A 14,340-nucleotide genomic window follows, 5' to 3' on the forward strand; every position below is an offset into this window, starting at 1 on the left:
CATCTAGGGTGGGAGGAGGAGCTGATGGTGCCTGAGGCATTGAGGAGCCAGTTGTGCCAGCCACCCCCCAGGTGGTGCAGAAACAGGAGCGGGGAAGGGAAGGCAGAAGAGACAGGTGCCAGCGGAAGGCAGAGAAGAGAATTCCCAGTTTTAAATCTTGGCAGCTCAGAGGAGCAGACTCCAGGTTTCTTTTGTTTTGTTTGCCACCAGTGGAACGAGACAGTCCATGTCAGTCCTGAGAAGACAGGGAATTTCCCCGAAACAAAAAGAGTTTCGGCAGCTGCTTGGGAATATTCCCTCAAGTCCCCGTTCTGAGGTAGAATAACCAGAGACAGTTGGCTCGAATTATAGTCGTTGACCAAGGAAATGAAGGAGACACAAGTCCCCATACACAGTCACACGGCGACTCCAACCTGCTGCCCAGCACCAACACCTTAGTGTTGCAGCTTCGTTCCTCGTCCCTTGTGGAACTATTAGTGGACCTCTGGGAGGTGATCAGGCTCCCCTTCTGCCTCTTACGGGCAGGTCTGCCAAAACGAACCTGGGTTCTTAGAAGGCTGATGGGCATCCCTGAGCCGGTTCCTGGGCCTCTTGGGTTCCATGAGCACATACGGGGGTTGTTGCCCCGGTGTGCCAGGAGGGCTGGTCTCCTGTGGATCAAGCGGTCTGCTGGCACCAGGTGAGGCTGCCTCTCCCGGCACCCCGAGGTTTGCAGCCCCGGTGGCAAAGGAGGTGGAAATGCACTGTCTGAATCCCGGACAAGCCCCCCAGTAATGTAGCAGGATTCTCGCACAGAGAGTCATAACACCGAGGCTTTTCTTTCCAGGAAGCAACTTTATTCCTGCTGGCACCGCTCAGTTAGGTTCGTACCCAAAGAACTGAGCCCCAAACGCCACATGTAGTTTTCTATGTATTTTTTTACTTCGTCTCCCATATATGGTAACACACAAACATGTGGTCTGATGTTAAGTGGTCTCATTTTACAAGGTCTTGAGGGATGTTGTCAAGTAAGCAAATAGCAAGGTTGCCTTGAGGGTTTTTTTTCCCTTTTCTTTCCTTAGGGAGGGGACCCTACCACAATTTTAATTCAGATTTTATTTTCTAGTCTTGCTTTTTCATCAAGCTTTATAGACCTAAGTAATCCTTCATTTTTCTTTTGTGTGAGATGACACTGTTCACAGGGACACATCTCACTTTTCAGACGTTTTAGATATGTACCATGTTTCCTTTTTGTAGCAACTCATAACTGCTCCAGTTGTGAAAGTATTTATCATTAAGGCTTACATACAGGAGTTTGTTTTAATTTAAGCCCATCTAACTGTGGAGCTTACGTTAACAAGCTTATCTACTCAGGTTTATAAAACACTTTAGTTCAGGCAGATCACAATTTAAGAAGTTATATTCCAAAGGTGTGGCTCTCTTTTGCTTATTTCAAACAAATAAGTATATTTTTCCATAGAAAAAAACTTGCGACTGTTGTTTCAACCTCCAGACCACAAATGCCTTTTTAACTTTTAACAGATGACACTGTTAAACCTAACCTTTGTGATCAACAACAGTATTTAGACTTTGCCACTAACTCTCAATCTTTCTGAGCCTCAGTTTCCTCTGTAAAAGAAAGAGGTTAGAATGATCTCATTGTTCCCTTTTAGCCCCCAAATTCTCTGAAGGATCCACACTCTGTGCTCATTCTTTGAATTAAAAAAAAAAAAAAAATTGTTATCAAGTTAAACTTTCAGTGTATATATTTTCTGTTTTCATCTCCCTATCCTGCTAAAGTGGAATTAGGAATATTTTCTGAGTAACCATTCCACCACCACTATGACCTGCAAGACAGAACAGAAATTCCACTCTTGTTAATTCTGTTAATTCAGAATTCTGTTAATTCAGAATTCTGTTAATTCAGAATAACTCTTGTTATTCTGTGAATGACAGCTTAATGAATGAAGCTGGAATAGGAGCTTTAGATTTAGGATGGGACCCTAGCGTTTTATGTAAGACATTCTGAGAGCAGAACTCCTTTTGTTAGCATAATAATAGAAAAACACTGCCATTTCCTGATTGCCAGTCTGAGGGATTGATTCGCCTGTTTGCTTTTCATGTTGCTACATAGTATTTCTGATCATGACTTCTCTTTTTTTGTACCACACTATGAGACACTCATGCTAAAGTAGGAGAGCAGGATTTTGCCTTGAGTATGTGGTATCCAGAACTATGCCTAGCACATAATAGATGTTCAGTAAATATTTGTTGAATGAATGGAATCCCTGAAGCAGGCATAGTGGCACTTTTGAAATTTTCTAGTTATTTTTAGTTACTAATAACAAAATGGAAACAGAAGTGGAAGGGGTAAAAAGTTTCTCTTCTTTTCCTGTTTTTCTGCTCGATCCTTAAGAAAAGACCAAAGAGAATCATTTGGTGTTATTACTGGTTTATGGCTTCAGGAAAGCCTTGAGTAAAATCATGTGTGAGTGCCAGTCTCGGACTTTTCTTTTATCACAGTTTCTTGGAGTTGGGATGGGGGGAAAGGAGATCATGTAAACCTAGTTTTCATTTTTACTAAAATGGGTGGAAGCCCATAGGAGTTACACCATTCATTACTGTAATGAAGGATCTCTGTTGGCTTACTACACTCCTGCAGAGCAGGAATCTTAGGTGATACTAAGTAAAAATTGTGTGTTTCTTTGTCCATCATGCCATTCGTGAAGCTCTTCCTACTTACAATTAATGCAACTTGACGGTACAGAATTCTTTCTAGGTATATGTTGGGTAGTTTTTCTTTCCTTTAAGAGTCGGTCATTGTTTTCTACAAGACTCTGTATTTTCTTTGATACCAAGAACCTTACTGGGCTAGTATAGGCTAGTAAAACAACTGTCTTAGTAGATGTGTGCAGTTACCCACCCCTGGGTCATTCAGAAATACTTTGGGTGTTACTGTGTACTTCCCATCAGTCCTTGGAAATACAGGGCTGAATCTGATTTGGAAAAAAAAAAAAGGTAGCAGTAGTAGTCTAGATGATTTCCTTCTTTTAGGGAAGTGGACAGAAGAAGAGGAAAAGAGACTTGCAGAGGTGGTTCATGAATTGACAAGCACTGAGCCTGGTGACATAGTGACACAGGGCGTGTCTTGGGCAGCTGTGGCAGAACGAGTGGGGACCCGCTCAGAAAAGCAGTGTCGCTCTAAATGGCTCAACTACCTGAACTGGAAACAAAGTGGAGGTACTGAATGGACCAAGGAAGATGAAATCAATCTCATCCTCAGGTTTGTGTCCTAGATCTTTTAATAACAAAAGCTGCTTAATGGCTCTAGGTATCTTGATGGATTTTCCTCTTTGGGTCTCCCTAGATGCCTAATGTCTGAAAAGCATCCTTTCCATAGAGAAAGGATCCATAGAGGATCCTTCAGATCCTATGTATTTCATATTGAGCTTTTTTTGTTTTGTGTTCCTTTTTAGTGGATTTAGTGCTCGTGCAAAGTAGCAGATTGAAGGCGTAGAGACTGAAGTCCTCTCTATCCACAGAACAGGTATGGCACAGGCGGTGGCCCTGCAGCTTGCCACCGTCCCAGCAATGTGCCTCACTCCTAGCAGAGGGAGACTGTGTCACGGGGAAGAGGGCTGTTCAGTCTCCATGCCCTTCACTCTTGGGCTGTTTGGATTGCCAAGAAGGGGGTTCAACTACAGTTACCCCACACCTTCATACTGGGCCGAATCAGATACTTCATTTCACACGTATCCAAACATAGCTAGGAGATAATCCTAAGCTTCTTTTTTAAATTAGTCGTTTTAACCATTAAGAATCAGTGACCCAAATGGGCAAAAATACCAGCAAGAAAATGTTTGAGACCTTGAAGTAATAGAAGCTACTCCCTCCTGAAAATCAAAATCATCATGACAGTTGAAGCTAGAAAACAAGTAGACCGTTCATACCCCAAAATTTAGTTGTGCTATTATAATGGTTATTAATGTTTTGGTTGTTGCTGGAGCATTGTTTTTGTTTTCTCAACATTTTATTTGGGGTTTTGTTTTTAATACACTTTTTGCAAATAGTCGTCTACAAATAGCTCATTTCTAAACGTTTTTAGTATAGAAACGGAAAAGCTCAGATGTAGGAAATCACTTGCTCTAACACACTATAAAACATTGCAGAACACTATACAACTAAACCTGCTCTTATCCTGTTCTAATAACCTTTAGCTACTCCCTTTCCTTTACAGTGTTTCGTCTGGTTGTCACCATTTACACTCAGGCCCATCAGTTGCACCATTAACAAAAGACTCTTGCTGGTGGGATTTCATAGCTCTCAGCTCTGGAAGCAGTGTGCACTCCTGGAATCCCTTCCTTCCCATGCACCTTAACAAAGCATCTCCAACATAAGTTGACATTCCCTTTATTGCCATTGCCATCACGTGTAGTCAGAGGAGGTTTCTTACAGAGAAATAAATAACATGTAACAAATGGTTGTTTTAACCTGTAGGATAGCAGAGCTTGATGTAGCTGATGAAAATGACATAAACTGGGATCTGTTAGCAGAGGGATGGAGCAGTGTCCGTTCACCACAGTGGCTTCGAAGTAAATGGTGGACCATCAAAAGGCAAATTGCAAATCATAAGGATGTTTCGTTTCCTGGTAATGTATTATTTGATTCTTCAGTACTTCCCAAGTCTTACCATTTTTACTCCTCAGGACTTACTTAGAGGTTAGAAGTTCTTTGCCTCAGCTAGAGATCTGAATCATGGCAGAACTTCATTTAAACCTCTGCCCTATTTTGGGGGGCAACTGTTTTTTCTTCCCTTGAGAAGAGTTGATGTGATTTGTAATTCTTAAAGCAGCTGAGATGAAAATATACACAATTGACATACATTCTTGTTCTCATATAAACCGTGAAGAAGAAATTGATTTCAGATATTGTGTACAAAGATGTATTTTTGAAAACTTAGGTTTAAATCAACTTTTATGTGTTGAATAATTTCAAATATCTTAACTGGGTTTGTCATTTAGAGAAATTCCTTAGTGGTTTTATAGTACAAAGACTAAATTGTAATTCGTTTGTTATGTAAATCTAGAGATATTAACTTGGGTTTGCTTAAAATGAGGCAGAGCACGTTTTGCTCTTCATTGCCTTCTTTGCACGTAGGGTGTGCATCTAAGTCGTACAGTCTGTTTAATTAAGGGCATCAAATTCATTCCCCTTGGTATAGTTATCCAACTTCCATTTTTCCAAAGGAAAATTATATTCTGAAGAACTCTGGCTTGATGAAAATATATATATATTTTAACATATAGTTATAAATTTATAAATCAGGTGTTAAACCCAGAAGAGTGAGTGAATACTAATGTGACATGAACCCACCCAGATTTTACTATCACCTGAAAGGGCTTACAGAGTTTATCATGACTAGTGGAGGGTGACAAGTGTAGATTTTGCTTTCCTGTACAAGAATTCAAGGTGGTTGCAGAGTACTGTTTGCTAAAGATGAGCTGCTACTCTGGGGGTGTGAGTTAAGTGTCCTTGAGTCCTGGAGGGGGTTGGAGGGCATACACTATTCATTTTGAAAAGAAAATAAGCTACTTTGCATTAACAATATTCTTCTTAAGTAATAAGAATTTTATCCTGAAGCCTTAGGACATTGAAGAGGTCTTATTTTCATGTTCCACACAGGGTTTTGTGTTTTTTCTAATGCATCTTCGTTGACAAGAATAATACTATGATTTTTTTTTTTTTAATTTCTTGTGATGGATAGTGTTTCCACAAATTTCTAGACAGGTTGTAGCCTTAAAATATTTTTATTACTATTTTGCTGAGATCTCACATGCAGTATACAATTATTTATTCCAAATACTTTCCCTCCTTACCCCCACCTCCCTTGCTGCTTAGATGGTGGTCTGTCGGAGAATCAATGTTCTTTTTGTCTACCCATCTCCCTTCAGTCTTAATAAAAGGTCTTAAACAGTTACATGAGAACCAAAAAAACAACCCAACGCTTTTGGAGAATAAATCAGGATCTGGAGTTCCAAACAGTAATTCCAATTCCAGTGTACAGCATGTCCAGATCAGAGTCGCCCGCTTGGAAGATAGCACAGCCATGTCTCCAAGCCCCGTGGCAGCCTTGCAGATTCCGGTCCAGATCACCCATGTCTGTAAGTGTTTATTACTCCAGACCCCTTGCCATTATGGGACCTATACGATTTGTTAATGGCTTTACCATCTAATACCCTTCATTCTTCTAGAATGTGGATAGAAATTTGTACAAGTTGACAAAGGCAGTCCAAGGCATTTTATGTTTATTAGCTCAATATTTGCACAAAAGTTGAGTGTGACAGGAAGGACTGATAAGCAACTGCCCAGCTTTCATAAACCATTTGAAATCCTTTCTTTTAGATGTTACAAAGAATGCTTAATAAAACACTACCTGAACTCTAGTCAGTTTAGTAAGGAAATAAACTTCACAAGGTGGCACATCATTTGTAGTAATTCACCAGAAGGCACAGGGATTGGGGGTGGACTTGAGGCCATATGTAGAAGAAATGGTTTTGGTGAGATTAAAGACTTTCTTCAGGAAGTGAAGAGCCAGTTTCCTGTGGGAACTCTTGTGTTTACCCTTCTTTTCCTTAGCCTCTGACATCTTTTTGCTTAAGGAGATTATGAGAAACCAACAGTTGGTGTAGGGAGGGAAACTTATTTCCTGAGATCTAAACCAGGTTGATATTTCTGCCCTTTTTTCCGTGATAGAGTAACAGAAAAAGAATGAAAATAAAATTCTCAGAACCATATTATTATTCACGTTCACCTCATTTCTTTTCTCTCCCTAAATGCTATGCCTATGGCAAGGTCGTTGCCGAGAGTATACCAATTGCTGTGTGTCATTCTCAGTCAGGGGATTATTGGCATTTTGAGTGGGACGATTCATTGTTACCAGGGCTGTCCTACACATTGCAAGATGCTCCTTGTCCCTTGACCTCACCCACAGAATGCCATTAATACTTTCTAATCATTATGGCAAAATATAAAAACACCCTACAGGGTTTCAAATGTACCCTATGATCCCACTTTGAGAATCACTGAGCTATCTATTGGTGGTAGTAACACCTCCTGTATCCAGTGACTGTCAAAGTTACCTTGGATCTTTAATCATGCCTGTCTTACAGTCCTAGTTTAAGTTTGGTTATTTGCATTAGCTTTCCACCAATGTAATATAAAGCATGAAAAAATGTGTTAGCCCTGTTTATTTTCCTTTATAGTATGAAGAATTGCAAAGCAACTGAAATTACTGGTCTGCCACAAATATGAGCTACTGTTGGCTATAGATTGTGCACAGAGACTGGTAGAACTTTCCTTGGCCATTGGAATGACTATAGTTACTGGCAATACAGACATTTTAGAATTGGTACCCTAATATTTACAAGATGGCTTTTTTTTTTAAATATATGTAGAATAATTTTCAGCAAGAAATGTGAGTACAGTAAGAGTTTTACAACACATCACTTACTGTTTGCATTCAGGCTAAAATCTCAGGATTGTTTTTTCCTTTGTGTTAGGAGTCAGGGATTGTTACACTTTAAGCCAGAATAGTAAATATAAACATGGTAGGGTCTGGAGCCCACATAGGTCTTTGTGGAATATTCTGGTTTGTTTTTAAACAATCCTGTAAAAATGTAAAAATCATTCTTCGCTTTGGGCCACATCTGTCCCTGCCCATAGTTTGTTTACCCGTGACTTAGGTTATTTATTGGGAATCACTTTAAATTATTCTAGGTATGATCTTAAGAATCCATCTAATAGAGAAATAACATAAATCAAGTGCATTTATTTTGAAAAGGGTCTCTTCCTTTCTCACTGAGATGTATTATAGTTGTAGTAAAAACTGCAGATTAAAAGCCGATTCCAAATCTTTTTTTCACATGGATTTATCTGTAGGTACAATTGAAAGCACCAAGAGATAACATGTCTTCTAGTTATAGTTCCTAATAACCTTGATCAGGTGTAACCAACACTGCCCAAGTTTAAATAAAGCCTCAATTGACACATCTATAAGGAGATTATATGATGTGATCTCTAATGCGCTGTTCAGTCTCCCATATGTGGTATTCTGAAATAGTACTCTCTTATATTTCATGTTTTTGGTCCTCCCAACAACTCCCATGATGTAGGAAGGACAGCCAAAATCTCTAAACATTAATAAGTTCAAATTGAGTTACTTGCTCAGGTTTACATTCTCGGAAGTAATGTTGCTAGAACTAAAGCCTCATGTTTGGGGACTACCATTCCAGTCATCTGTACTGCTTACCAGAATATCCAGGGAAAATTTATTTTTTTTATCCACTTTCTCTTGCTTTGTAAGTTAGCCTTAATGTCTTCCTCTTACTTCTTAATACTAGAAATATTTTGTGATTAATATCAGGGGTTAACAGATACTGTATCACAGCTAGTCATCTCTGTCCTTGTAGTGCAAAAGCAACCATAGAAAATAAACAGGTGTGGCCCTGCTCCTCTAATATTTTATTTACAAAAACTGGTAGTGGGCTGGATTTGGGTATGAGCCATGGTTTGCCAACCCTGATCTATGCCATCCCAGGTAAATCCATTAGATTTCTTCTCTCATAAGATTAAATGACTTCAGGTTTCCATGCAGATTATTCAGTATGAGAATATGTCTTTTATTTATTTTGTCCTTGTTCTCACCATAGCTTCAACGGAGTCCCCTGCCGCTACTGTTGACTCGGAAACAATAACACTAAACAGTGGAACACTACAGACATTTGAGATTCTTCCAGTGAGTAACACTGCACAAAATAGATATTGGCCATTTTATGCATTAAAAAAATTACTGGTTTTACACTGTTATCACATGAACAAAAGAAACAAAAATTACCATGAATGGCATTACGTACAACTGTGTCCGTGTTTTTGAGACCAGATGGTTAAGAGGACATAAATCAGACTTTCACTTTTATAATTAACTTCAGTCTTTTTTTTCACCTGTATATAAGCCAATAATAATATATGAAAGTGACAGTGCTTAATGAGTAGGGTGCATGCTATGGATTTGTATGGAGTCCTTTTTTTAATTTGCCATTTTAATAATTTTTAAATTTTTTATTGTTTTTAATTTTTAAAGTATTTTTAAGTTGATTTATTTATTTTGAGAGCGAAAGCGTGAGTGGGGGAGGGGCAAAAGGTGAGAGAGAATCCCAAGCAGGATCTGCGCTGTCAGCACAGAGCCCGATGTAGGGCTCGAACACACAAACCGTGAGATGATGACCTGAGCCAAAGTCGGATGCTCAACTGACTGAGCCATCCTGGTGCCCCTGGGTGGAGTGCTAAACAGACACCATGTGCAAACAAAAAGTTTATACTGGTTATCTGAGAAAAGGTTTGTGGAATGAATTATTTCACAGTACTCTCAGTAAATACCCTTTGCAAAAGAATCTTGCAGTTCCTAAAAAGGTAAAACAATATAGTTAACATCTGAGCCACCAATTCTAATCCAATATATATTCATTTCTCTTGAAATGAAAGCACGTTTGCATAAACTTGAACATGAATGTTTGTATTCATAATAACCAAAAAGTGGAAACGCACATGTCCATCCCAATGAATGGGTAATTAAAATGTGCTATAGCCACACAATTATTCAGCAGTAAAAAGGAACAAAGGAAGTACTGATAACATGTCCCTGGGATGAACCTTGAAGACATTTTGCTAAGTGAAATGAGATGCAAAATACAGTAAAGTGTTTGACTCCTGTTTCTTTGAAATGTCTAAAATAGGCAAATCTGCAGAGATAAAAAAAAAAGTAGATTAATGCCTATTATGAGGTTTCTTGAGAGGTTTTGGGGAGCAATGGGCCATGATTGCTAATTTGAATGGGTTTTTCTTTTGGGTGTGATAAAAAAATTTTAAGTCCTTGTTCTTGTTCTGTTTACTAAAATGGGTAATGCCCAAAATTAGCTCATTTTTCAGGAAGAATATAGAAAGTAGATAGTATTTAAATTATGAGGTATTAGTGCAAGAATTTATCCTCTGCACAGCCAAATCTCATGAGGATGGCCAACACAGCAAGAAGTTCTCTTTTAGAACAATTTTGGAACTTTTACTAGCAACTTACTTAACCTAAGCTTCCACTTCTTAATCCTGTGGTCTCCAAAACAGGAATGTGTTTATCACAGGTGGATAACCTTTGCCAACTCCCTTCCTGCCCCTGGTCAAAGTAATAAATACACATACATTTAGAGTATGTGTCCAGGTTTTAACTTGGGTTACGATCAAGTATTTAGAAACTTCTGTCCTAATTTAGTAAAAGAGGATGATAATAGTGCTTCAGCTTCAAAAAACTGATTATGTGAATTTAAGTGTATTAAATAAAATGCATATATGTAATATTTACTGTCCTGCCTGACCACATGTAATTTACTAAAGGTTGTATTTATTAAAAGATCAGCTTTTACTTTTATGAAGAGGGAGGAAAGAAATTGAGCCCCCGTGTGCCAGACACTCTTTTGTAATAATTTGTAATGCTCACAACCCCTTCCCTGGGGGTTAGTGATTATGCCCCCTTTGCCAGTAAGGAAACCTAGATTCATTGAATTAGTACCCAGAAGAATTGTTGTGACTCAAGTACACAAGACCACAGGCTCTAGGACTTCAATGTCACCCTGTCTTTCAAATGCAAATACTTTCCTGTGGGGGTGGGGGAGGAAGGATAAAGCAAACTGAAATTATTCTATAGAAACCTATGGCTGTGAAAGACTTGATGTTGAATAGTTTTGTTACAGTTTTATTTAAAAAAAAATCTCCAGAGATAAACATATTATCAGTTAACCAGCTTTTCAAATAGGAATTTTCTTTTTCATTCAGATTTTGAATTGCTATCCGTGTACAGTTCTTCTTATACTATGAAAAAAATCTGTCCAGGTCAACTCTGCTGTAGTACCTCTTCAAAAATGTGAAACTTTAAAAAAGTGGGGGGTTGGGGGGGGCGGAGATTGCCAGTTATATATGTGGTAAAGGAAGATTGTGCAGGTAGGTTACTGTGCTGGACACAGTGGCTTAGGCAGCCATTCTTGGTGCCTTGAAATAAATAGCTAAGACCAGATCATAGACATACATGGAAGTGAAGAGCAGGATCAGGGCTTGACCTTGTCTCTCTGGTAAATCCCCAGAACAACTAAGGACTTGGGACAAGTCAAGAATATTATAGCCTTCATTTTGTTACTTGATGGCATCTTCAGGATGGGGAAATACGTGTGTGGCTAAACTGAAGTCCCTGTTTTGGATGTAAAGCTAGACTTATGAGTGTACATAAGCGTACTTACTCAGTGTTCTTGCACCTGTATTGATCTTCATTTTTTTCCCTTAGTCTTTCCATTTACAGCCCACTGGCACTCCAGGCACATACCTACTTCAAACAAGCTCAAGCCAAGGCCTTCCCCTAACTCTGACGGCTAGTCCCACAGTAACCCTGACAGCTGCTGCTCCTGCTTCTCCTGAACAGATCATTGTCCATGCTCTATCCGTATGTTACCTTCGTTCCTTGATTTTTCTACTTTCTCTAGACTGGCTAAACTGATAAGTGTCACCAAATGGCTTTTATTTTTAATACTATGATGAAACCCATGTGCCTTCAAAAATAATGTATCTCGGGGGGAAAAAATCGATTATATATTCCCTTCAAGTATCCAAGTACTTGTTAGGGAACAGGATTTGTTGACAGAAAGTTTAAGAACCAGAACTAATGTTGTCCATTTATTTAAACAATGTTTCCTACCACCATTGCCTTGGGAACAAGGTTTTACACCATCACTCTGCCTTCATTGGGATATAACCCTCATCCCATGTCTGTCCTTACAGGAGATTGACAGGGGTTTTAGAAAAATAGTGTAAGAATTCAACCATTCCAGAGGGGAGAGGGGAGGGGCGGGGAAGGGACAGTAGGGTACCATCTGTAGATGGTATTTTTTGCCTGTAACACGAGTCTGGTAGGTCCTTTTTCACTTTACCATTGTTTTTCTTTAACATTTTATAGCCAGAACATTTGTTGAACACAAGTGACAATGTCACAGTACAGTGTCACACACCAAGAGTCATCATCCAGACTGTTGCCACAGAGGACATCACTTCTTCCATGTCCCAAGCAGAACTGACGGTAGATAGTGATATTCACTCATCTGATTTTCCTGAGCCTCCAGATGCCCTAGAAGCAGACACTTTCCCCGATGAAATTCATCAGCCTAAGATAACTGTAGAGCCATCATTTAATGATGCTCATGTATCCAAATTCAGTAACCAAAATAGCACAGAACTGATGGATAGTGTTATGGTCAGAACAGAAGAAATCTCTGACACCGACCTTAAACAAGAGGAGTCGTCTTCTCCTTTAGCCCGTGCTTACGTTACTGAGGTAAGTTGCAGCCAGGGAAACAGACTCTGGGTTCTTGCCTTGAGCCTCAAACCTGCAGTTTTTAAAGAGCCTAGAAATGATCTGGGGGAAGTAAAGGTCATACATCCTCCAATACCTTCCTTTTTTCTCTAGACACAAAATCAAGTGCAAACCCCTACCTGTGACCTCACAAGTATCCGTCAGACAGCAGTATTGCTCTTAGCACTGTTCTTCACTAAAACCTTTCCCCGCTATCCTTCCAGTAGACTGAGAATTGTTTGTTGAAACCTATGGAATCATTTTCAGGAGGGTGGTTAATAATAGGTCCTGGTGGTTCAGCTTAACCACCTTACTGACCCCAGTGTAACAGCATTTGTTTCTTCTACATTCAGGTAACCTGTAACTGAATTGCTTCTTTTAGGTTCTGTTTTGTCAATATTTAAGAGAGTAGGGGGTCATTACTTTTGTCCATTTTAAGGCTTCATTTTTCTTTGCTTTATAAAATATGGGACAGTGTTTGAATTTAAGTCCTTTTAAACCTAAATGTGTTAGGGATCTTAAAACTGACAAAGAAGTCAGAATCTGATTTTTTTGAATTGCTATTGTTTAGGACCTCGAGTCTCCTACCATAGAAGAACAAGTTGATCAGACAACCATTGACGATGAAACAATACTTATTGTTCCTTCACCACATGGCTTTATCCAGGCATCTGACGTTATCGATACCGAATCGGTCTTGCCTTTGACGACACTAACAGGTACTATAATAGAACTGCATCCTGTGCCTGCTACATCTTAAGGGGAAAGTCAGGCTCCTTAGTTCTGTTGTTTTAGTCTTGATCCAACAGTAGTTCATCATCTTGTTTAACTTTCCATTTTGGTAGAGTACTTACTCTAACTTCTTGATCTGGTTTAGAGTACATACACTTAAAACTTAACTTCTTACAGATCCAATACTCCAACATCATCGAGAAGAATCAAATATCATTGGATCATCTTTGGGCAGTCCTGTTTCAGAAGACTCAAAGGATGTTGAAGATTTGGTCAACTGTCATTAGGTAATTCTTAAGAGACAGGTACCTCAGGCAAAGAAGCCACACTGTTAATTACATCTCCAAAGAAATAGGAGCAACTCCCAAGAGGCTGAATTTACCATTCCTATGGCTTTTAAATAGCTACAGTGCTGAAGCCACATACAGTGTTGCTGCTATGACTTTTTACCTCCTTTAAGTGGATCATCTGAGGTCTAGTCTTATGACAGTGTGTAGGTGACTCGAGTATGGAGGACTTAACTGCATAGATCCCTGTGATTAGTTTTAATTGACAGCAGGGAATTTCATTCAGCTACTGAAAAAAAGTTTACAATCACCAAAGCTTAACTACTCTGTTTTAAAAGCAGTGATATTCATCTCTGAAGATCAGACATGGCTCTATCCATTCTCAAGCAGGCCTTTTCATATTTCAGAGAAGTCCTGTCAACATGGCGTGGAGCTTATCAGCGACCCTCAAAAATGTTAAGTATCCTTAGTCTGAAAGTTAACCAGCATACACACACACACACACACACACAGAGACCTAAGAGACGATTGTGTGGCGGTTGCTTTTGGTTTACCCATTGCTGGCAGTGGGAGCTGATTTAGGCTGGGTACACAGAAAAGCATTAAAAGAATTAAAATTCACTACAGGTTTTTTACTACTTTTAAAGGGAATATGGAAGAAAGTAGCAACACAGCTCACCAGAAGCTAAGTAGACTTTTCACCCCTTCAGAACCCCCCATTGTTGGTTTACAAAGTTAGCACTTTGAAGTAAAATTAAACTAAATGACAAAGGAAGGAAAGTTGCCTACCCCATACCAGGCGTGTTTCTTACACGTTTTGCTATACAGATTACCCAGGAAATAGTTGAGGAAGGTATTGCAATCTGCCCTTCACTTTAGTGCATTAGCTGGTGGGGTGCGACT

At 39.2% G+C, this 14,340-nt stretch overlaps 1 protein-coding gene across 6 annotated transcripts in view; it reads left to right on the forward strand.

Annotated features, from left to right (window-relative positions):
* Positions 1 to 14,058, forward strand: part of DMTF1 (cyclin D binding myb like transcription factor 1) — a 45,864-nt gene extending 31,806 nt beyond the window's left edge. For 5 of the 6 annotated variants that reach the window (XM_049641382.1, XM_049641381.1, XM_049641384.1 and 2 more), the window contains 8 exons: positions 3,034 to 3,262; positions 4,477 to 4,628; positions 5,931 to 6,140; positions 8,688 to 8,773; positions 11,360 to 11,515; positions 12,026 to 12,400; positions 12,990 to 13,137; positions 13,328 to 14,058. In XM_049641382.1, the coding sequence (XP_049497339.1) occupies positions 3,034 to 3,262; positions 4,477 to 4,628; positions 5,931 to 6,140; positions 8,688 to 8,773; positions 11,360 to 11,515; positions 12,026 to 12,400; positions 12,990 to 13,137; positions 13,328 to 13,437 (1,466 nt within the window). In that variant the 3' untranslated portion in view covers positions 13,438 to 14,058. The remainder of the gene's footprint in view (positions 1 to 3,033; positions 3,263 to 4,476; positions 4,629 to 5,930; positions 6,141 to 8,687; positions 8,774 to 11,359; positions 11,516 to 12,025; positions 12,401 to 12,989; positions 13,138 to 13,327) is intronic. The other variant, XM_049641383.1, reaches the window with a different exon arrangement.
* The last annotated feature ends 282 nt before the right edge of the window (positions 14,059 to 14,340 follow it).

The sequence above is a fragment of the Panthera uncia genome, chromosome A2 (genome assembly GCF_023721935.1).
Source record: "Panthera uncia isolate 11264 chromosome A2, Puncia_PCG_1.0, whole genome shotgun sequence".
NCBI classification, from domain to species: domain Eukaryota; kingdom Metazoa; phylum Chordata; class Mammalia; order Carnivora; family Felidae; genus Panthera; species Panthera uncia.